The following is a 24,594-nucleotide window of genomic DNA, read 5'->3' as shown; positions in this document are numbered from 1 at the left end:
TGAGACACTGACTTGGTCTGGGCTTCCAGTCTTTGAGCTTTTCTTGTTTTCATAATGGGAGGCAGTATAATATTATGGATAGGACTAAAGGGTCAGGAGCTCAACTGCCCGGGTTTAAATCCAAATCCCATCATTCACTGTGTGACCGTGGCGAGTTATTAACTTCTCTATGCTTCTGTTGCCTCATTTGTAAAACCTAACACGTGGCACATGGGTAGGTTAGAGGAATTAAATAAGTTAATATAGTAGGTTGAACCATATGAAATTTCTGTTTTTGTAGTTCAAAAAATGTTTCAATTTTGGTAGCTTCATAATGGTTCATCCTTAGGTAAAGCTCTTAGAATAGAGCCTTTGAAGTATTATTATGTAGGTATCTCCAATGGGCCAGGATTTGGCAAAGTACAGTGTGCAGGGTGAATATAAACTCTTTGTAAGGTAATTCATTAGAATTGTAATAAAAACTCTGGGTGCCCGGCATCTTAAAGATGAGATTGTAGCTGAAGGTTGCAAGAAAGGCCAATAGAACTGTAAGAGTCAGAGCTGACTAACATTTAACCCAGCTTTCCTGTGTTATTTCAAAGAAGCAGTTGAGACCCAGAAAAGTGAAACCACTAGCTCTCTGTCGCACAGTGAGTTTGTGGCAGAGCTAGCATAGAACCCAGGTCTTGACTCCCATCCCTATGTTTTTCCATTTTATAAAATGGCCATGGGGAGGCAGGGCTACTGTTTGAGGTCAGACTGAAGAGGTGAGGATCTTTTTTAGTCCTTTTCATTTTGCTTAGGAAGGACAAACTTGTTCTCTAAATCTATAGGGTGATCCCTAGAAGGTGGAAGGATAAATTTAGGAAATGGGAATGGCATATATAGCAGGTATTCAGATTTTCCTTAAAATATTTGGAAGACTAAAAATTCAGACTCAAGAAAATCTTAGACACAGTCAAAGTTTCTATTATATGTTGTTACTAAAGGAAAGTAGTGTCTTGGTGACACTTGCCCTAACTTGTGTCCTTGTTGACATAAGGACGGCCAGTGCCTCCTCTAGTGGCCAGATTCGATTCTAAATACCTGAAGGGGTGGAGTCACAGTGGCATGGTTACAGTCCACACAGGCCAGAGAACCTAGGATTTGATTAACTCCGTGGCTTTTCTTGTAGAGATCTGGGTTTATCACTGTTTTTGAAGAGTGCCATATTTATTCAACATGAGGATGAAAGTGTGATAAAGCATTTTCTCTTAAGCCAGCCAAGGGCCCTGGATGAGCTGAGCTACGTGGGGAGACGTTTCACTCCTTCATATGAGATCTGAGGCCCTGCAACATTCCAGGCTAAGCTTTTGGCACAAAGTTCAAGTGCAGAGGGAATGGGATGGGTGAGGGAGGGAGAGTGTCTAGTGTCTAGTTAATCGAGGTCTCCAAGCCTAAAGGATAATTACATATAATTTGAAGTCTTGACTAACTCTAATCATACTGATCAAGCGTTAATGATTTCTAAGCAGCACTTTCAGGAGTAGAAAGAGAGTTATTTTTCCATTGATTTGTCTGCTCAAGAAGGTGAAGTTCCGATGGCCCCAAAGGCATCTTTCCTCACATTCTCTTTAGCAAATAAGAAGTGGTCTGGAGGCTGCAGTCAGGAGTGTCTTCCGAGGAAGATACAACAGGCACAGTATCTCACCATAGTGAAGGCATGTACTGTGCTCTGTTGCATTTGTACTGTACAATAACCCTGTGAGGTGGATTGGACAGGTGGTATTAATATCCTCATTTTAAAGAAGTAGACCTTAAGAGAATTCTGTTTTATATAATCCTAAAACATATTCTGTGACTAGCTTGGGCAGATACGTTAGTCTGTCAAGAAAATTCATATGGAATTCTAGTCTTTCTTCCTTCTCTCCCCTGACACCTGGATAGAGAACAGCTGAAAACTTAATGTCTTTTAGGTTAGAGATAGTTTGGTCTGGTAAAGACTGAACACTTGGCTTTTCTTGTGTAAGTTTAGGAGGGTTTGCCATAGGCCCAGGATCACATTCTAAGCTAGCTCCCGATTATGGTTGGGGTAGAAAACTGCCTTGAATTTACAGCGGTATATGTGTTGTTCCCACAGCATTTTCATGTAAACTCTTGTTTCCTCAGTTCCTCTAGGGTGGGGTAAGAGACAGTTATCTTTTTATAGCTATAATGATTTAAAAACTCTGCTGAGTAATAGGCAAGAGGTGGTTGTACTCAAGAACAGAGAAATTCAGGGGATTCAGGAACATAAGTGATCTCTGCCAGAAGGAGTCTCTGAGAGTCTCCATTTGTGGTTTTAACTAAATCGACATTTCAAGGCAATATAATTCAGACCATACATACATATTTCTTTAGCACTTATTCTACACTCAGCCCTTTTCTTCCCCATCTGGCTTTCCCTGCAGTTGAAAACTTCCCTGGGGTGTTGTTTGGGCTCAGCACTGTGGGGAGTGAAGGACTTAGACTAGCCAGAGACTGGGCATTATATGTCAAATGACTAAATCTTGAGTTACTTGTTATGTACAAAAGAAAAGAAGGCTGAAGGAATCAGAGGGAGGGACACATATCTGGGAACAGACCTGAGGTGGCAGTGCTTTTCCACCTTAGCCTGTAGATCCCCGTCAAGAAAGGAATTTTGAGGGTGGTCGTATATACATGTGGTAGGGAAGGCCTTGCACCTGAAGTAAGGTTGGTTTGTTTTTTCTTTCTCTTTTTTTAAAGGACAAGAATGAGGCACAGTATAAACAGGAAGATACTATTACTGTTGAGGATTACATTTCTTAGGTATTTGGCAGGTGACCTGAGCAGATGCTGGGGGAGGAAGATGGAGCAGGGCTGGCCAGGGGGAGAGGAAACAGCAATGACTAGACCTTGTGGGACCTCGGTCCTATAACCAGCCTCTCCAGGGATCTGCTTAGATAACTCTGGGGAGGCTTCTCTTTCCTTTTTGACTCCTCAGAGGTTGTGTCTTCTGGAGACTCCACACCTTACCATACAGCATTTGTGAAAGAATAGGTGTTGAATTTTCTATCCCTGTAATTATTCAACTTTTCTAGCCCTTAGTCCCTCCCTCTTCCTCTTCCTTTTCTAAAATTAAAAAATGTGCTCACAAAAACAAGTTAAAGTTTTCTATGTAATGGACAAATTTGAAAAGAAAATACCTCTCATGACTCCCAGACCCTATCCTCACCCTTCAATTATTTTGGTGACTCCAGTAAACAAGGAGTTTGAGTTTTATTGCTGTTTTTAGAAAAGGATTTTGGTGGTCAGCAAGTCCTCTGCGACAGACATGCCATTGCCGCTTGTGAAAGGTACATCCCAGCCCCAGGAAGGTTTGGGTCTGGTGTTTTATTAGGGCCATCATTATGTCTCCCTGCTCATTGGGCATTTCAATTGAATTTCAGTCTTTTGGTGGCTATGAGAGCCAAGATTGATCTTGTTTTTCTTCTCCCTACTTATTAGCTTTCTTGCTATTTGAATATTATGACTAAATGTTAGGATTTCTAGAAGTGACCTTGCCCTGCATCCCTGTTTCCTACTCTGTTGCATGGCCTTACAACTGATATATCAAAGTTCAGACTGGCTGAGGCGGACTGTATAGTGATGGTGACAGATATCATTGTTAGGAGTAATAATACACCTCACGTTTGTACAGCACTTTTCAGCATGCAGAGTGTTTTTGTGCTCATTTATTCGTTTGACGGGCAGCTAGTTTGACAGGTGGAGATGCTTAGAGGTTGTGACATAGTTTAAATTCGAGCTGATGTCAAAGCTGGTTCTGTCTCAGAATTGCCCTGACTTGAAAAGTCTCTGAAAGCATAACAGTAATATCTTGAAGCTGCTTGAACATTTTGAACATGAACCATAGCCCAAATAACCATACCTGTTCCTTCTTTTCCTCTCTTCAGGGTGCTACTCTGACCTACCTTAATAAGAATAAGAACAGCTAACGTTACTGTGTGCTTATTACTATGTGCCAGGCACATTACTTGTCCCTTTCCTCTCCTGTAGTCTTCACAACTCTGAGGTAAATGCCATTATTATCTCCACTTTCCAGGTGAGAAAATTGAGGCTCCAAGGGAATTGAATGATTTGCTCAGTGTGACATAGTCAACCAGTGGGGCCAGAGCTCTCACCCAAGCACCCTAGTACCAGAGCCCATGTTCCTAAGCACTAAGCCACACCGCTGTGTTCAGCATATAACAGTGTAAAGGTCTTGGACTGACAGAAGAAATGGGTTCTAATCCTGGCCCTGCCATTATAAACTTGCTGTGGCCCTGACCAGTCACTTTCCTTCGTTGGGCCTCAGATTCCCCAAGTGTATGATGAAGTAAGATGAGATAGATGATCTTGAAGGTTTTGTAAGGCTCTAAAGGTCTGTGGTTCCCTTATGTGAACACAGATGAGAAGTTGGGTTAGTGAAGGAAACGATTTCTAAGCTTCTTTTCCTAGTAATAGTGACTGTCAGGTTCTTAACTTCGAGACTGTCACCTCAGTGCCCCCCACACCTCCACGCGTTCATCTCCCTGTCTTATGAGACACTCCCTGTAGTCCCCTGATCTCAAACACTGATGCTAGGAAAAGTGTTAGAGCAGTGGTTCTCAAACTTGATTTAAGGTATATGAAATGTGGCCTAGGCATCAGGCTTATTAAAAGCACTCCAGATAATTATAGTGTACAGCCAAGGTTAGAATCATTCTTAGTGGAGACTTCAGTGCCTCTTACTCAGTGGTTTCACCTGCAGGAGAGGGAAAAGCCTCTTCCGCAGAAGGCAGCACAAGTCCCAGACTGCTCTAGTCTTTACAACCACTGATTAATCTATTCTGTATAATTATTGAGCCAAAAAGCCAACATCTTCCTTTTTCTAAAAAATATTTATTTATTTATTTGGTTGTGGCACGTGGGCTCCTTAGTTGTGGCAAGAGAACTCTTTGTTACAGCCAGCATGCATATGGAATCTAGTTCCCCGACCAGGGATGGAACCCAGGCCCCCTGCATTGGGAGCACAGAGTCTTAACCACTGCACCACCAGAGAAGTCCCCCAACATCTTTCTTGCTTCCATCTCAGCCAGTCTCATATTGTTTCTTGGGCTTGGCCCTTGGCTAGCAGTAAATCTTAACTCTCCCTCTGCCTTCAGCCAAGCCTCTATTTTTGCCTATAGAAAATATGAGGTGTCTCTGGGATTTGATAGGTTGCATGAAGGAAGCAAAGAGACCATCTCTACATTATCAGTGTGTTGTATGATGAGACGTTGTGCAATATCTTTAAGGATGGAGTTTCTTTGAAAATGAGTTGCAAGATTATGAATTTGCTTTGAAAAGTGAGCACTAAATAAGCAGTCCAGGTAAGAGGCCCCATACCTTGATCCTGTCTCAGCTCTGTTGTGTTAACTTTATTTAACATCATCTTCAGCTGAACATGCCTCCGTTGCCTAAGCTGGCACTTTCTATAGCCACCAGCCTGGCAGAGAAGCTGGATGCTTCTCTCTAAATGCTTGCAAGTTAGGCAGCAGAGGGTACTGAGGAACATGCCTTTGTCCTCAGCCAAAGGCCTAGATAATGACATTGGGTCAGGTGTTGGTGGGTAACTTAAGACTGTTTTGGAACCCCGGTGTTGCCATTTATTAGGATACTGGAAGGGTCCATCCATTAACTCATGGGATTAGAGTATGTAGCTAACAAGGCCAGATCATGAGTTAATTCCCAAATGGGTGTGTGATCTCTTCTAAGGATCTCTGTTACTTCTTTGCTACCCAGTCTGTGCCTCCCTGAGAAGGTAAAGGGAATTAAGCAGTATTTGCTCTGTCCGACTCCTCAGACCTACCTGCAGACCAACAGGACCTAGTTAAGTAGGTCCTTATTAAGTGGCAAGCCCACATAAGGTGAGGCACCATAATCAGTATAAATAGGCCTTTAATCAGTATAATTTGTCAGTATCTGACCTGAGTAAACCTTATTAGAGCCACAAACAAAAGTCCTGTTTATATTAGCAAATAGGGAGAAAACACATAATAATCAGCATCTTTTTGATTTCTTAGAACTCATAATGCCTGTCTTAGCCTAACCTTTCCTTTCCCTAACTAATAATGCAATTTAAATGTTTATTTTTGACCCTGGGCTCCAATCTTGTGCTAGATTGATACAGAGATGTAAATTAATCCTCGTAAGACCTCTATGAAGTGTGGGTATTTTATTCCCATTTTACAAAAGTAAATATTGAAACCCAAAGGATTTTAAATGACCCACCTTAGGTTACTCAGTGAGTAATAGAGTCTCAGTAGAGCCAAATTTCTCTAACTTAAGTCTAAAACTCTTTACATTATAGTATATGAAGTAGCTGAACTCTGACAGATAGATCAGTCCCACCTTAGGTCTAGAGCGTTCTAGTACATCTACAAGCAAAGATAACATTTGGGCAGTTTGCTGTGCAGTTACCAGTAATGCATATTGTATATTTTTATTGTTTATGGACTCTGTTTTAGTTTGGCTATTTCCCCTTCTATAAGGTAAAGTTCAAAAAACATGGCCTCTGGAGTCAGATAGCCCTGAATTTGGATTCTGGCTATACCAGAATTTACTAGCGGCATAATTTTAGATGTTAAATAACTTTACCAAACTTTACCAAACTTGAGTTTTCTTATTTATAAAAATTGGGTAATGTCTGCCTCATTGGGTGGTTATATTTGTTACCTGTTGCTGCACAATAAATTGCCTTAAAACAGCAAATACTTATTACCTCATAGTGTCTGTGGGTCAGGAATTGGGGAGCAGATCAGTGGGGTAGTTCTGGCTCAGGGTCTCTCCAGTTGGCTGGGGCTAGATGGCTGCCTCGGGCTGTGGCGGAAGGCCTTAATTCCTCACTACGTGGGCTTCTTCATAGGCTGTTTGAGTGTCTTCCTAGCATGGCAGCTCCCCTCTCCCAGAGCGTGTGTTCCGAGAGAGAGAGTGAGAGCGAGAGAGAGCGCGAGAGGGAAGGAGGGCAAGGGGAGCCATTTTGTATTTTGTGAACTATTTGCACACCTTTATTTTTACATATAGATATATTTTGTCTATATATTGATTCATGTTCTATATATGAAAAATATATAAAATACATATTTTATAAATATATAAAATGTATGCTATATTTTATTCTTTAGAATCAAGTCACTAAGTCCAGCCCACACTCAAGAGGAGGGAAATTAGGCTCTACCTCTTAAAGGGAAGAATATCAAAGAATTTGTGTACTATTTAAGAGGTGGACTCTGAGCCCTAAGGGGTCCCCCTCTCTGACCACTGCTGACATGTGCTCTGAGAGCCTAGTTACCTTTCTTGCTGTGGGTCTGCTGTGTTGCTCAGCTGGTGGGGCAGGAACAGGCTTTCTGATTGAGCAGCAACCATAAAGGACAGAGAGAAGTAAAAAACTTCATTGACCCAGAGGCTAAAGTAATGGTTGTTATAATCATTCCTTATCAGGTTAGAGTGATGTGACTTGGGTTAATCTTCTGTCTTCCTGGTACACTAGTGATACTTCCACCAGTTCAAGGGTGAATAATCAGGGCATTATTCTTTTGAGGACATCATTCCCAAGCTTCACTCAGTATTCTTTGCTGAGTTGAGGAGAAAGCAGCAGTAGATGTAATAACCATTGAAAACTCTTAACAGGCTTCACTATGTAAACATAGCCAATAAATTGCGGAGTGGGGATGCACACTAAGTTCCTGTATAGTCTCTGCACACAGTAGCCTTTAAGGCGCCTTCCTATCTGTAAATAGAAGCCTCTATAGAATCTGGAAGTAGATGAATGAAAGGAGGACTTGGTGTTCTCCTGAGCACCAAGGCAGGAGTGAAGGCCATCCCCACCTGTCTCCCCAGGTCTTGGCCTTCAAGAATAGTAGCTTTTTAGAGACTGTGGAGCCATAAACCAACTCAGCTTTTAGCCTTCTAGGTGGTTCTTATGTGTAATCTTAGGGATGAGTCTCCAAGGCAAAAGCTGATGTTAGTGAATTCACAATACATTGGAATTAGTCAAATAACTGGGCCAGAGTAAATAGAATGAGTATTCTCTGTGGGGCAAAGGAGAATGAAAGTGGAAAAATACATCACTTGTAAGCTGATTTCTGAAAGTTACGTCTCTACCATTTCCCTGAGCACCAGACTTGATATTCAGCTGCCTACTTAACAACTTCACTTGGATGTTAAATAAGTCTTAACGTGCCCTAAACTTTGAACTCCTGGTTTTTTACTACCATGATTGCTCCATCCCTAAACAAAACAAAATAAAAACAAGCAAACGAAAAAAAATGCTAATTCTTCTCAGTCTTCCTCATCTCAGTAACTGTCAACTCCATTCTTGCAGTTACTCAGGCCAGAAACCTTGGGATCATCTTTGACTTCTTTTTCTCTCACTTTCCACATTCAGTCCATTAACAAATATATTAACTTAACCTATAAAATATATCCAGAATCGCCTCACTTCTACTGCTACTGCCTTCATCCATACCACCCTCTCCCCCTTGCCTGGATTGCTTCCACTATCGTCTCTACAATTTTTGTCCACATAGTAGCCAGAGGGAGCCTGTTAAAGCATACAGATAATTTCATGCCTGCACTTATTCACCAGTGGCTTCCCAGCTGACTTAGAGTAAATGCCAAAGTAATTTCATTGTCCTACAAAGTCCTATCCAATCTGGGCTCCATGCTCTGATTTGGTCTCCTACCATCGTCCCCCTGTGTTTCAGCCAGATTCCTCCATGCTGTCCTTGTACATAACAAGCACGCTTCTGCCTCAGAGCTTTTGCCTTTCCCTCTACCTGGAGTGTTCTTCCCGCAGATATATGTAGCCTACGCCCTTACTTTCTTCATGACTGTGCTAAAATTCACCTCATCAGAATGGCCTTCCCCTACCACTCTGATGTATTTGGCATGTAACGAGTGCTCAACAGATGTTTGTCCAATGAATGAAACACAACTAGAGGCAAAATGTAGCTCTTCTGCTTGTTGTATCTCCCTACTCCCCCATGATGGTGTTTAAGTATGGCTGTGGAGTGTGTTCCTTCCTTGGAGTGCTTAAGATGGGCCTTAATATTTACTGATTGAAGGAAGCTCTGAGGAAGGTGACCAGGTTGAACAGTGACTGACTGGCTGTGGGAGAAATTTGGTGTGATGGGAATTTGAGCCAGCCTGACTCATTCCCTTCTGTAGTGAGGAACTGTGCCTGGAAAAACAGATATTTCCTTTATAATGTCCTATCTAGAAAACACCTCATGCCGAGTAGTACTGCAGGCCTTAGTTTGGCAGGTTGTGGAAATGGCTTGGGGCCTTGCTCATTCTTTTCCTATCCAGGTGCCTCAGGAGGTGGTCTGGGAAGCACAGTCTGGGAGTAGCAGGATGTTGGATTATTTTTAAGCCAAGAAAAGCCAAGCCAGTCAGAAGGGAAACATGGGGTCAGCCCATGATATAATAAAATTGTACAGGCTTTTACAGTCTCAAAATGAATATTTTGACATCTATCTATGCAAGACACTGGATATAGGCAGCGGCTAGAAATAACTCCATTTGATAATGGGGTATAGAGTTCAAGCACAGAATAATTAAATAACCAGCAAAACTGGAATTTGGACCAGGCCTATTGATTCTCCTTCCCATCTTCGCCAGCAAAGTGACGTCTGGCCTACTTTGAGTTTTATTGCTTTTGGAGTTTTATTGCTTTTGGATTAGTATAACTGATGCGGTAAGGTGGAAAATACAGTTAAGATCAAAGAAGGCCAAATTCAAAGAATTAGCCCCTATCTCAGGCTAATTGGATCCTTGAAACTTATCTAATATTTAAACCACAGGTGCTGTTTATTTCTTTCTAAGTTATCCCTAAAAGCAGAGAAAATCAGCAGCTTCTGGCATGTCTAGAAATTCCCCTAAGATTGGGTTCATTGAGATGACTGCAAATCAGGTGTTTAAATCAGATTCTTAAGCCGTTAATAAAATCTCTTGGGACGCTGGTTGAATTTCCTGTTCATTTCTTTCTTCCCTTGTGAAGACCAGTTTGCTTCATTCCCTCTTTTCTGGGAGAGGCTTGGCCATTGATACTCATCACCTAGCTTCTCCAAGCATTCATTGTTTTTATATACCTTGCAGTAGGACTTGATTTTAGGTGTTTGATCTCAGGGATCTCTCATTTCCTTAAGGGAATATATGGCATTTGATACAATATATAATTATTGCTAACGTAGGTGTATTAAGAAAAAACCATGACTGGCAGAGAAGGTAATAGCTTCTGTTTGCATTTTCTTTAAAGGATGGCTTAATTTATGCAGTTGCACCTGTGCTCTCTTCCAGTAGGTTGGAGAACCACCTGTATTATTAGTAGAACTTCGCATAGAGTAATCCTGGTGTCTGCTTTGGTGGGTGGGAGGTTAGGGCAAGGGAGTGGTTCCATTGCTGTGTTCTGACCTGAAATGCATGTTATCAAAGCTGAATATGAGAGTGGGTCAAAGGAGAAGCAGGGCTCTGAGCCAATAGTTGGGGCCTTTTGTATCCTGTTCAGCTTATGCTCCCATGGTAACTGTATTCAACACTCTTTCTCACAGCTGCTCCTGACATCACTGGCCATAAACGGAGTGAGAACAAGAATGAAGGGCAGGATGCCATGATGTACTGCAAGTCAGTTGGCTACCCCCACCCAGAGTGGATCTGGCGCAAGAAGGAGAACGGTATGCCCATGGTGAGTACGAGTTAGCCCTGGTTCTCTATACGTGGGTCTCTGTGGTTGCTGGAGTTTCTCCTGGGGAGTTCTAGACATCTGGACTAGTTTCTGCAACCTGCCATACTGGCTGCCGTGGCTTGGGTCACCCTTTCTAGAGTCTTGGTGGTTACATCATGAATCTGGAGGTCATTGGCAGTTTCTGACCAGCATGGAACCCCTGTACATGATTTGTTAAAGCTGTCTGTCTGGTAAAGGATTTGGCTGTTTACCTTCAAGATAAGACACCAAGAAGAGCTAACCCCAATCTTAAAATTTTACTGTTATTCTGGTACATTTATCCTAAAGAAAATATTGCTCATAAAGTGGTGTTAATGTACTTTTCTTGTTTTTTTGGGAAGGCAAGGCAGTGAGAGCAATTAATAGTATATTCCTGGAACACATGAAATAGTGATTAGGAATTGAGACAATCTAAGGAGGCCCATGGGCAGCCTTAGACATTGGAAATCTGACAGTATCTGCTCCAGAAAAGGTCAAAGAAAACATCTTTTCCAATCTGTGGGATGATTCTTGATAGTATGGGAGAGTCAAACCTTTCGACTCTCACTTTCTGATTAATGCTTGACCGGTCTCCTATTCTATCAGAGGGGCTGTCATACATTCTTCCCCAGGCTTTGTATGCCTAGCAGTCTACTTTTCAGGCATCCTCTTTGACTGCCAGTCTTCAGAATCAGAAGGGACCCTAGAGATCATTTAATCCAGCTTCTTTGGGAAGGTTATACATATTAACCAAGGTAAATTAGTGGCAAGACCACGGAAGTTTCTTGCATATGACGGTATTTTTAAAATACCCTTTGAAGGCTTGTGGACCAAAGGTCACACTCACTAATCACCTCAGGTCATAAGTGAAAAACATGGAATTAGTGAGTGAGTAGAGCAGGAGTTAGAGAAGTTGGCAGCTTTTCAAATCCTAGGGTTGAAGCTTCACAGAATAACTAATTTTGAAGGCTGTGAGTTTCCCATTCCAGTCATACCCACACTCAAACACAGACATGATTTATGCTATAGCTAGACATCATTCTGGGGATTACCTTTGCCTTTCCTCTCTACTATTTCTGATTATCCTTTAGTTGCTGCATAAGAACTGACACATGAGTCAGATTTTTCCTCTGCTAGTAGCCCATGAGATCAGTGCTGCAAACCTGTCCCAGCTCCACCCAAACCCCTGGTCATACTCTCACCTCTGCCTTCCCACACGTGCCTGGAGCACTCCTGTCTTGCTTGAGCAGCTCTCCTCCCCCACAGCCTAGTTCAAATGTTAGCTTTTCTCCAACTTTCCCTGACTCTTTCCAGCAGTGTCCACTCCCTCGGTGCAATGTGGCTCTATACGTACCCTCTGTTGGGGCTTCTTACACGTCCCTTTAACCATCCCTTTGGGGGTCTGGTTCCCTCTTGAGGTCAATCTCCATGTTCATTTTTGTGTCATGCTTTTCCATTTCTATCTCACCTTCCCCTTAGGTAGGATATAAAACATGTAACATGCTAATGTAAATATCTGTTGACTGATTGAATAAACTTTCCTTTAACCCTGTAATTCTGAAAGGAAGTGGAAGTTACGAATTTCCCCCACTCTGACCAGGAGCAAGTTCTTAACATTGTTTCTAGAGGAAGTTTAGGGAGACTTTGCAGAATTCACCAAGCGTGAAGTAGATATGCTGACTCTGAAGGCATCAGATAGGCCTGATGTTACGAGATACATGCCTGACCATGGAGCTCACACCCCTTCTCCATCCTCTGCCTGGTTACGGTTTCTTACCTGGTGTTTGGAGCAGCATCTTCTAAATTGAGTTGGTCTTTTCTGGGTCTACAGGGTAGGACCTCCCTTCACTTCATACAAGTTGGAGAAGTCCAGAGGACCAACAGCAGGGAAGACTTTTACCCTGGCTCTGCTAGAAGATTGTTGACTGGTTGTTGAGATTGAAGGGCAGTCAGTGATCAAGTACTCAAAGTCCCTTGGACAAAGATGGTACTAGACACTGCTCCCTGATCCCGTCCAGTGTCTTGCTAAGGATGTTAGTGTTGCCCTGTATTGGGCACTAATTCACCTACTCTGATCTTTGTGTGTTATCACTTTATCTGCTTCTGAGCAGGAGATTGTCAATACCTCTGGCCGCTTCATCATCATCAATAGGGAGAATTACACTGAGCTGAGCATCACAAACCTGCAGATCACAGAAGATCCTGGCGAGTATGAATGTAATGCTACCAACTCCATTGGCTCTGCCTCCGTTGTCACCATCCTCAGGGTACGGAGCCACCTGGCCCCACTCTGGCCCTTCCTGGGAATTCTGGCGGAAATCATCATCCTTGTGGTGATCATTGTTGTGTATGAAAAGAGGAAGAGGCCAGATGAAGTTCCTGACGGTAAGAACATCCCTACAAAATAGCTGTGCTGTTGGGGCTGGTTTCCAAGCCGTGGGGTGGTTTCCAAGCACCCAAAGAGGACTATAAGAATGTTGGGATTCAGTCCCAAAAGCAGAGAAGGAAAAAGTCTTATACTGGTTCCTCACCCCCTACCCCTAAGATTAGCCACCTTGAGCTATAATTATTAGCTCTGTTCTCCATGTGGGTGTTCTCCAACCCCAGTCCCATCTGCCCTTCAGGCCCCTTGTGGGGAATGGGCAGTTGTCAGTCTCTTTGTTCAGCTCTGTCCTCCTTCAATACAGATCATCAGGCAGATTGAGCTTGAGGAGAATCCAAGTCAAGCCTAGAAGCCACCCCAAGATCGCAGGCCACCTGGCCTTTCAGGCAGATTTAAGGTATCTAATTGGTTGTCACATGGTTGCCTGGTATAGCCCCTGTAGGTAACTGCCCTAGTCCAGTCAGACTGTTATTGGGAAAAGCCATTGGAACAAGCCACTTTTTGGTTCCCTTGGTTGGTCCCTTCAGAAGGTTTTCAAGGTTTGTGGTGAAGCAGGCCCCTGCCATTTGGCTTTTTTGTCTGTCTCACAGACAAGAATGGTGGAGAGCATCTGATGCATTACCATCCCCAGTTTAAGACAGATAGCTAAGTAGTAACACCTGGAGTCCCTGCCTGACGTGGCACCCTCAAGCTGGCCCAGCGTCCCAGAAGGGAGTGGATAATAGCAGCAGAACCAAAGCCAATTGTTAGGCATTGGAAAGAATAAGAATCTTAGATGGTTAGACATGCTTAGAGTCAGAAAAGGTCCTGGAAGTTATGTTTTTTGTTATGGATGTTCTATTTCTAACCCTGTGATTATAATGTGGGGGGGACTACTGATGGAGACTTGCACCAGTAGTACTTCAGATTCCTCACTAGCTCCCCAGGCCCATCCTCTTACCCTATAATAGCATCAGCGAAAACAAATTAATTGGCCAGCCAACTATCACCACCACTTGCCTGTCACTGATTGGACTGGAAGGGTATGCACGTAAACTCAGTGCCTTGGGTGATGGGGAGGATGCCAACTCTAGTCTGACTGTTCTGGGCCTGTGCTTGTGCACTGTGGTGCTGTACCCTGCCCCAGAGAGCTGTCTGTGTCCCTGTGGCTGGCCAGGACCCAGTGCCAGCCATGTGTGTCAGCAGAGAATGCTAAGGGAGGTCTGGTGCTCCCTCAGGAAGAGCGCAGCCCTGAAGGCATGCCAGTGGCTCCAGAGTCTCTGGAAGGACATGTTTGAGAGCAGCAGCCACCTCCCCTTCTTTTCCTTTCTTCTCAGCAGCTCCTAAGTCTCTCTGCCTGCACTAGGTAGAGCGAGTATTGTAGTGAGGCTGGTGAAAAGGTTATTTGGTGACACTAGCGATGTATGTGGGGAGACTTGGTGGACTTCCATCCAAATGTACATTCACCAGTGAACTAGATGGAGGAATGGGATGGACGTCAGCTGGAAGCAGATGGGCCTTTGTAAATACGTGGGCTTGTGCCCTGCAACATAAGAGTGTCCTGGGATTTTTACTTTCTTTCTCCTGGGTCCACAGAACTGCTATTCTATGAAGCAAAAGTGCTTTCTTAGGATTTTCATATATGCATAATGCTTTTCTCTCTAAATTTCTCTTTCTTGTTGCAAATTAGGACTTCCAAGGCTGAGTACCTATGTCTAGATCTGAGAGTAGAGGGGGAGAGTTGCCTGTCAGTGTGTTTTCAGCGTTGGCTTATTAGGAGCAGTCATGCTTCACTCCTGAAAAGGGCTGAATGCTTTTGCTTTGCTAAATATCGCCTTTCTCAGCTTTCCCTTTGGAAAAATTGAGATGCAAAAAGTCAGTAGGAAAAGGTAAAAATGGGCTTCAAAACCTGACTCTACTTTAAGACAAGGCTGGCTGCCCCTCTCTTGGCAGAGTGACACATTGGCTTAGCCTGTCCCTGTTGGAGGTTCCTGTTGTCTTTGCAGGAAGCCGTTTCACTTACCAGGTTGCTATCCCAGCATATGTGGAAGAGACCGTCAGGTTAGATTTGAGGAATGGTTAGTATTGGTTCTATCTGACAAGTGCAGGCACCTGCCCAGGGAAAGCAGCTTTTTTTTTTTTTTAAGAGCTCCATGGCTGTTGAACACAAATGGGGACGAGTTATACAAGACACCTGTGGCCAGCAAATCTGAACAGCTTCCTGGAGGGAAAATACTCTTTTAAGATAAATTATTATAGGCAGTGAATGAATCCTATGTAAAAGAGATGACTGCAGGGTAAGTGCAAAGTAAAACCTTCTTGCTCTAGTGTCTTAGAAGAATACTGTAATGCAAGCAGCTTTTACTTTGTTGTTATTATTGAATTGGGGCAAAAAATCTGGGATGCTGGAATTATTGCAATGTTTGCCTTCTCTCTGTTCCCCTCCTGACAGCCAGCACTGTCCGGGCTCCATTCTCTATCACATGCCCTTGCTTGAGCATTTCCATCCCATAGTTTTCTTCTTTGTCTTTCTGCCTCTTTTTCTCAGACTCCTCCCTAGTCCTGCCCTCCCCTTTTTTCTTCTCTCCTGGAAGTAATTTTTTTGAAAATTTGATTGTTCCTCCGTGAGTTTTCCTTATGCCCTGTCTTTTTCTTCTTTAGCCAGTTTCCCCTCAACTCCTGTGCAATTCACAAGAGCAAACTCACTTCATATGCTTTCCTCCCATATGCCCTTCTTCAAATTTACATATAGATATATGCATACGCTCCTTTTTGGAATGAATGAGCAGGTACCTTATACAGATTTGGGGTTTTAGGGATGATGAATTTTTACCTGTCAGACAACCATTCGTAATTCTGTGTTGACTTATTTATACCATTGTGAAAATTGATTTTTTAAAAAAATAAGCCTGACATGCTGCTTCTCTGCCAAATGAATACACTATTATCAAGATATAGCAGTGATTTATTTCTGACTCACTTGGACCTTTTTTTATATGAAAAAAGTTCATATAAAACTCATAGTATTCATATTTGGGCAGTCTGTGAGTTTTTGGTAACTCGGTGCTGTACTAGAAAAGCACTAAGGGAACAATACAAAAGTATAAAAACACAAATTTAAACTTACATAGTTTAGCCTGAGTATGTTTCACTAGAAGAGCAAATATTGCTTTAGATTTCTCACATAGAAAATACTTAGGGTTAAGGTTTAGCTGCTTCCAGGGGGTAAAAAAGGCCCATGACTTTTTGTCTACTGGAGTATACTCAGGACATTTTGTAAGTGAAACTTATATCTAAATCCCTTTCAGTCACTGTTACAGTGTCTTTGAGGACTGGTGCCCCAGTGGGTTGTCTTGTAGGTAGATTATCTGCATATCACCTTTAACCTTCAATGTTTTTAGTAACAGGTAAATTGTGGAGCCAAGTAAGGGCTTTGTTTTTTCAGTTTACTCACCTTCTGACTACATTCTCTGGAAATGTTAAATGATAATTCTCTAAAAAGACGAGATACAACTAGCATCCCTCTAGCCTTCCATCTACCTTACAGCTGGACATATGTTTGGAGCTCACCTTGTGTGTTGGTTCCCTGCTGACTGAACCCAGAGAGTGATTAGTGTGCCTCTCGGGAGTGAACCTGCTTAGTTGCTGGGGCCTTCAGTTCTGCTGCACATTTTACTGACCTCGATTGAAAACAGTAGGAGCTGATTTAAGAGAAGTGCTGGCATCAAAAAGAGTTTTCCATTATCACATTAGGGAGATAATTTTATAAGCAAGTATAGGCACTCTTCCTTTAAGTTACTGGTATAAAAGATACTTGAGGTTTTGTGGGAACCATTTTTAGTGGCTGTGATGTATCCAAACTCTTTTTAACACTTTAGAATTAAGAGCTAGTCTAATGTTCCAAAATCAGTTAAATGGTCAAAACATTGGTAGCATATGAAGCTTTACAAGAGGACAGGAATGTTGGAAAAGGAATGTGACTTTTAAAAATGATATGTGAAACACATGTGTTGTCTCTTAACCAGGGGTCATCTGGGTCAGTAACAAGCTACCTTAGGAAGAAAATACAATAGGACTGAATAAGGAAGGAAATTGAAAATAATTGTTACTCTCTTTTGGGTTTAATGCTGCTCTGCTGAGATCAGGCAAAATTTAAGTGGGTTTAGAAACCATAAATCCTCATCCTCAGTGAGATGAAGGCAGTGAAAAAAGAGCTTTGACCAGACAGTCAACTTACTTTGACATTAAAGCCATCTTTTTGGAGGTGGTATTGTATCAGGTAATCTGTTATTTACTAGGCATTGCAGAGCACCCTTCCAGATTCTGAGGCGATGTAGGGGAATGAGGGCTCTAAGTGCATTCGGTTGGGAAGACAACATTCAGCTGAATGAATCAGTGTGTGCAACAGGTCCACCAGGAACTTCACTCATAAGATGGATTCCAGAAGCATCTTGTTTCCACTCTCCCCCAGCCCTCTTCCTCTCATCTAGTCAGTGGCTGTGAGTAATACCCAGCTGGAGAGAACAGTCATTGTTTAAGCGGCTGTCTTTTGCCCTGAGGGTTTGGGGGTATGTTGATATTTGTCGGTTACTATGACTTCTTTTTTTTCCCCCCTCAATTGCATCAAACCCTTAAAACATGGTGGTAAGTGAGCGATATGCATGCTTTTGGAGTTTGTTTAATCTCCGCTTCAGTCTATACGATGCACAGTTCATAATGTTAACACTTTTCTTCAAGTTTACTTCATTCACTTTCACAACTAATTTGGATTTCAGTTTGCTGTTTAATCCTCATTTACTTTCATTTTCTTACCTTTTATCTGTAGTTCTGTTCTTTCCCTCTCTCCTGATTTCCTTGTTAGAGGTCAAGTTGTTGTTTTTGTTTGACCTGTAAAGGGAGAGTGGTGCTGCAGATAGTGATTCAGTCCAGGAAAGTGGGAGACTTGAGGCTCTTTTCTGTGTTCCTTATAAATGTGGAAGTGGATTTGGGGAGAGAGATGAAGGGGCTCGTGAGACGTAGGCACAAATGTGAACAGCAACTGCTCCCACTTGCAGGCATGGCAGCTACACCAGAGCCACTGTTGCTAAAACCCCTCATGCAGCCCTTTGCACGTTATTGCCTTGTTGGGCTGGAAAATGACGTTATTAGTCAGACACCAGGGCGTACATATATCCCAATTACTGAAGAAAGAAAAGCTCATGGTGTGAAGTGCTTGGGTTAGTGCTGAAGTGTCACGCTTTGAAAAGATTAGCTTGGCTATCGCGATTCCCTCTCCCCTTTTTTTCTCTTAAAATTGGGAGTAGATTGGTGATATTCTTGAATCAGCTACCTCGCTTTAGAATTTTGTGTTTTTGGGTGCACAGCCAGAGCACTAAAAATATTTTAAGTTTGCTCCTGTGTCCTTTCCTGTAAGTCCCAGAAGTGCTTAGTTCCTAGCATGTAGCTGAGCTGGTTTGGCCAGGATGCTGAGAGCGTTAGGGTGTTGTGGTGAGGGAGGATCTAGGCTGGGCTCGTGGGTCTCAGTACCTGGTATGTCTTTGTATATCTCCACTGTATACACAGTACACAGATGTCTTGGGTGTCTGAGTCTTAAGTTTGTTCTCTGTACTGTTCGATAGTGTACTATTGTTAGTAGTAGAATCCTGTGGACACTGGTGTGTTGCTAGCCTATTGTTCTGGCTAAGTCACTGGTTTGTGATTAGTTTTGTTTCTGTTTTGTTTTGTTTTTTTTTTCTTTTTTTTGAAATCTTTTTTTGCTCCAGTCACTGTGTGTGCTGGCGGTGGCTTTGCCTCTCCGTTGCCTCAAAGGAACAGGTGGAGCAATGTCTCCCTCTGACAGACATTACTCCTGACGTGTGCTCCTGCAGATGCCTACACTGAGACTGTAATCTCCATAACTGCTTCATGTGCACCAAGCCCCCTTGTGGAATCCTGCTGAGAGTTTTTCTAGAAGCCTTCAGTTCTAAATCATTTAGTCTACCTGACGTTTGTAAAATAAAAAGAAACTAAGAGCACTTAACTTGCTTTTCCCCACCTTTGTGGGCCTTAAAAAAAATCTGTGTGTGTGTGTACAGACACACACACACACACATACACACACACATATATCCCTGGTTAAAGGGGACCAAGTTGCCCTTAGTTGAAACAGGAAGGAAAAACTTACAAATCAGAATCAGAAAATACCAATTTAAGAAGGCACCTAAACTCAGATAATGTAAGCTTTTCGATTAAAAAGAAAAAAGATAACTCATGGCTCATCTGGGTTTGGGTTCTGGTTTTGGCCAGGGCACAAGAGTGAGCCAGTTTTTCTATCTGAAGTCTATTCTAGAGGGATGTCAGCACCATTCAGCTTTCCCTGGTCTGTCACAGAACATCCTCTGGTCTACCTACACTTGTTGCTGGCATAGCCTAGCCTGTCTGACCCAGTATTAGGTTGAACCATTGTGGCTTCCTCTATCTCATTCTCCAGACTAAAGACTCTCCTAAAGATAACAAAACAGCAAGAACAGTGTCCTTTGGGGAAGTGAGGATGTGTGTAAACATATAGATTACACATCCATCTGCATTGCAGGATTGAGCCAAAACTATACATGCATTCACCACAAGAAAACAAACAGCAGGATTTTACAACTGAAATGTTGGTTTGTCTTCTCATCTACTTAAGAGTGAACCACTGGAACTTGGGGACAAGATGAGTATAATGATATTGCAGCCTATCTGTCCGCTACAGTTGCAGTTTTTCATGACAAGCATTCAAAGTGTTAACTAAAATCATTGAAACAACATACCTGCCATTAAAAACCTGAATCTAGAAATAATAACTCCATGAGTGTTTTGCACCTCCAGATGGAATGGCCTTGAATAAATGCTATGAACAGCCATGTTTGCCACTTGCCGTTTGCTGTTCTGTTAATCCCTGTGCAGAGTCTCACAATTTTCTCCCTTCTTCTTCTGTCTCTCAATGGATTATTAAAACCTGAACACCTGTGTAGACGATGAACCAGCTGGGCCAATGTAAGTAGTTTATTCGACATTGATTCAGTAGTTTCTGGTTGGGTTATTATGTATTTGCCGTTTAATCAAAGGGCTAGCTAAGATTGTAGGGGAAGACAGTGAGTGGAAACAGTGTTGCAGTGTAGACTTCTTAGCCAGACATGGAGTCGACTGAGAGTTGACTGATTGCCATTTGATTCCCAGGACAGGCAGTACAGTTTTTTTAGTAGCAATACAAAGTGGAATACCATGCAAAAAAAATGTTTAAAATTTTGCACACCCCGTATGTTTAAATTGATCATGTGGGGTAAATCACCAGTATATCTGAGACTTCAGGTTTTGTTAAAGTTAATTTCAAGCTCGACTGTAGCATGGATAAACTGCCTGGCTCCATTAAATTGCGTGTATCCAAGAGACAAAATTGCAAATTTTGAATCAATCCAAGATTAGCAGAATCTCCTAGAGTTGGGGACTAAGTCAGAGGCAGGCAAACAGTGGCCAAATTATTAAGTGCCAGAGGGCACAGCACTGCCTGTATATAATTGAGTATCTTTTATCATTTGAGAAGAGACAGTGGTGTTGAGTAGAGAAAAAACTACTATTTCACCTTTATAGTAATTATAGTTTACAAGTCAAAGGGAAAGTTACCGGTATATTGTCTGCCTTGGGAGTCAAAAGGATCTATTAATTTAAGGTATGTAGGCACTTTACACAGGAATATTAATTGTGTATTAATATTGTGCAATAAAACTTACTATACCAGGGATGGCAGTAAGTGGAAGACTCCCTGTATTTCCGTGTGTTATACTTTCAAAAGTTGCTACTGACCTTGAGTTTAACTCTTGTAAATGCAATTTTTCCTCCAAAGGAAAACCAACTCTACCAACAATCACAAAGATAAAAACTTGCGCCAGAGAAACACAAATTAAGTACTACTTGTAACGTAAGTATGGCCTTCTTTAGAAATTTAAAAAAATTATATTCAAATGAATGTGCCTCTGTTGACCTTATTAAAAATTCTTCAGTAGTTGGTGTTATGTTGCAAGATCCTTTAGTTGATTTCAAGAGCAGCCAATACTGGTGGAACAAGTTGTCTGTCCAGTGTAGCAGCTGGAAAGGAAGATTTTCAGCTGAGCTCTTTCACTTATTTACATAAATGCTTTTCAGAGTATGTATGATGTTTCAAAACATCACTTTACCACTTTACTTACATCTTTAAAAAGAGGTAAAAGTGAAATTGTCACCTTAGGTGGATTATTCTGAGGCCAGTTGGTCCCACTTTGCTTCTGAGGGCAAGGCAAGAATGGTGGCCAGGGACAGCTGGGCTGGAGTACCTTCTGGTTAGGCACGTGGAGATCTGAATTCCTCACCGCATCCCTGAGCATGCTGTTTGAACCAAAGCTTTGTTTTATAGGCACTTGGTGTAGTCTTAAGTAATAGTGCATATTCTCTTTTAATTTCTAAATACTCTTCCTTCACAGATCCTTAGGTTCCTGAAACTGGTGGCAACATGACCTGCTAAATTTTCTGCTTGTACCTCTTTGGTTCTTTCCCTTTCAAGTGAGCAGCACCATGATGACTGTCTAAAGCATGCCTTATTTAGCCTCTCCTGTAAGGGTGACCTAGCCAGGTACATTTTAAACAATGCTTCAGTGTAGAAGGTGTAAACTATTTTGGGCTTGATGTGCTGTGAATGTTGCTTTTTTTTTTCCCCCTTTGGTAGAATATTTAAATAGAAGTAAAAAGGTCCTCTGAGGATCAGATCATGCATGCACCGTTTTTTACTTAATGCAGCTGTTAAATTGGCGAAGCTCTAAAATGCACTGCTGCCATCTAGTGACACATTTTTGTAAAGTACAGCAAAACCTACAGATATATACAGTATATAAATATATATATATATTTATATTTTTGGGGTGGGAGAAATCCAAAATAAAATAAATGCTTGTTTCATTTTTAAGCTGCTGATACTCATTCCTTACTGTATGTTGTCAGATGAGGAAACTGTTCAGTTCTGGTACATAAAGATGAGTAATATAAACTGAAATCTATAATTTTAAGGGCTTAACCTATGACTTTGATAAGAAGCTGGAACAGTCCACTGAATGGATGTAATGAACTGCAGTATATATGTATGATTGCTTTTTAAGTGATTATTTTTTCTTTTGTTAAATCATGTAAATTCTTAGATCCTTTTGCACTGATGTGTTGAACCTGATTGTACATTCAATTAAGGCAAACTTTTATAATTTACCTTTTGTTTTCAATGACCTTGAAATGTTACAGCATGGTATTCTATGCAACTAGTTATACTTTGAGGTTGACACTGTATTTTTTCATTGATTGAGTGTAGATTTTCACACCCGGCAGGGTTCTCACACGGTGCGTAATGGTAGATGCATGTACTTGTGTTTTGTGTAATTGTTGAAGTGCAATGATGTATAAAAAAGTGGATTCACCTGTTTTTAAAAATAAAACTGATAAAAGGTGTTGGAATAATACTCTTTATTCTAGTATCTTCTCTAGTCTTAGGAGGAAGCATTTTTTCCATTGCACTGAAGTTCCTCAGTTCTGTATGTATATAGAATGTTAGTTGCTCAGCTCTGTCAGCTTTTTTAGTTCCTTTTCCACCTCTTCCACAAATGCTGGGAAATTCTGATCCATGAGGCACAAGCGTAGAAAGGGGCCTAACTCTTCCGTGTTCCATGCAGATTGTTCATAGACCACGGGCAGCTCCTCTGATGCCAGGAGAGACTGTGGGGATTCCAGAAGAGTAGTTTATTAGAGATTACAGGAGAAAGCAACAGCCTGAATAATAGAACACAAACTTTGCCTTAAGGAAAGATTTGGGAAATAGACACCAAAAATTAGTGTTAATTAGCTTTGCAGAGTTCCTTTACATAATGTTTCTAAATATACAAAGTGAGATAAACTTGTATCCTTAGGTATTTCAAGTATATTAATGAAACGATTTGCAAAGTTAAGATTCTGCTTCAGTGAAGAGTATGGTGCTGATAAGTTTGTGGACTGATAAAGCCTGTTGATGAATGGACGCCACTAACTTAGTTCATCCTTCCCACCTTATAGGTGGAAAAATGGGTGTGAGCAGTTCATCATATGGACACTGGGTTCTGAATGTAATACAGAGAGGTCACAAACTGACCATCCCAAGGACACAATTATCTCGCTTTTTCTGGTCCTATCCATGAAGCTTGACAAGTAGAGGCATGTATCCATCACCACAATCAAGACAGAACATTTCCACCACCCCCAGGAAGTCCCTCATGCTACCTGCTCTTGTCAGACCCTCAACCCTTGGCAACCATGATCTGTTTTCCATACCTTATAGTTTTGCCTTTTCCAGAACGTCATATAATGTGTGTTTTTCACATGCTATTTGACATTTGTATGCCTTCTTTGGTAACTTGTATTTTAACACCATTTGACTAAGCTGCCAATATTTAACTATTAGGAGAGTTCAAATAAAAGTCTGACTGAGCTTGGCTATTTGGAAGATAAGGTGACATTGGATCCACAGTCCCACGTGACGAAGATGGCTCCAGCTCTGTACGTGGTTCAATTACGTCTGGGCCTTTGACTCAGCCTTCTTATTCTCTCCTCATGTTAATTCTACTTAGGTAGGTGGTTTTCTACCCTTTCCATGGCATGGTTTGGTATATATGTATACAACTGACATTTCTCTAAGAACTATCTATAATAGAAATTGATTTTTCTAAATTCAAACCAGACTGTATCTAAAAGGTAGAAAGAAGAAAATGAAAGTAAAATGGAGCCCTGTTCTCCAGTGAGAGCCACTGTTAACATGTTAGTGTATCTCCTTCCAAACTTACGTTGTGTTTTTACTACAAAAATCATGCATGCTATTTTGTAGCCTTTTAAAAAACAATGTTCTATGAATATCTTTCCTTGTCAACAGATATAGACATCACTTTTAATGACTACATTTTTATCCTGCCTATGGTTATAGCACTCTTTAACCACTCAGTATCCTATTAGTGAATAATTACGTTTCCAGTTTACTATAAAAAACACTGAAAAACATCCTTGTATGTATATTTGTGTAGATGAAATGGTATTATAGGTAATAAGATATAAAGTTAAATTTTATCTATATTGCTGAGTTGCTTTCAAAGAGTTTTACCAAACTTACATTCAAAGAACAACTTGTCTAGAAGGTTAGAGCAAACAAGTAACATATCTGAGCTCCCAGCCTGGTGCTTTTTCTTCTTTATACATGGTTCTTCTATATGATGTAAATAAACTGGGCTGAGGTACACCTTTTATAGCAACTGATACTTCCTGAATAAGGACATCACACACTGCCTTGCTCATGAATTTTTTCTGTGGCTCAGCCACTGTAACCCCAGTGCAGATATGAGGCTACAAACTGGGCACTATAACGTCTGCCCTGTGATTGTCCATTTATTTTGAGTGAGTGGTGAGCCAGATGGAGAAAACACCTGTTTCTTATACCACTGTTAGCACAGTTTAATAGATA

The 24,594-nt window shown here is 41.6% G+C and overlaps 2 protein-coding genes across 4 annotated transcripts in view; one reads left to right on the top strand and one right to left on the bottom strand.

Annotated features, from left to right (window-relative positions):
- Positions 1–22,565, top strand: part of NPTN (neuroplastin) — a 55,690-nt gene extending 33,125 nt beyond the window's left edge. For both annotated transcript variants that reach the window (XM_082846759.1, XM_082846758.1), the window contains 5 exons: positions 10,569–10,702; positions 12,832–13,105; positions 20,075–20,096; positions 20,944–21,018; positions 21,557–22,565. In XM_082846759.1, the coding sequence (XP_082702885.1) occupies positions 10,569–10,702; positions 12,832–13,105; positions 20,075–20,096; positions 20,944–21,004 (491 nt within the window). In that variant the 3' untranslated portion in view covers positions 21,005–21,018; positions 21,557–22,565. The remainder of the gene's footprint in view (positions 1–10,568; positions 10,703–12,831; positions 13,106–20,074; positions 20,097–20,943; positions 21,019–21,556) is intronic.
- An 89-nt stretch (positions 22,566–22,654) lies between these two features.
- The window catches only part of REC114 (REC114 meiotic recombination protein), a gene marked incomplete at its 5' end in the record, with an annotated part of 95,694 nt that continues 93,754 nt past the window's right edge, over positions 22,655–24,594 (bottom strand). For both annotated transcript variants that reach the window (XM_082846780.1, XM_082846781.1), the window contains one exon: positions 22,655–22,829. In XM_082846780.1, coding sequence (XP_082702906.1) covers positions 22,665–22,829 — 165 coding nt within the window. In that variant the 3' untranslated portion in view covers positions 22,655–22,664. The remainder of the gene's footprint in view (positions 22,830–24,594) is intronic.

Source organism: Leucopleurus acutus, assembly GCF_964270905.1.
Source record: "Leucopleurus acutus genome assembly, chromosome: 1".
Lineage (NCBI taxonomy): Eukaryota > Metazoa > Chordata > Mammalia > Artiodactyla > Delphinidae > Leucopleurus > Leucopleurus acutus.
The sequence above is the reverse complement of the archived record's forward strand: the minus strand, read 5'-3'. Positions and strand labels throughout refer to the sequence as shown.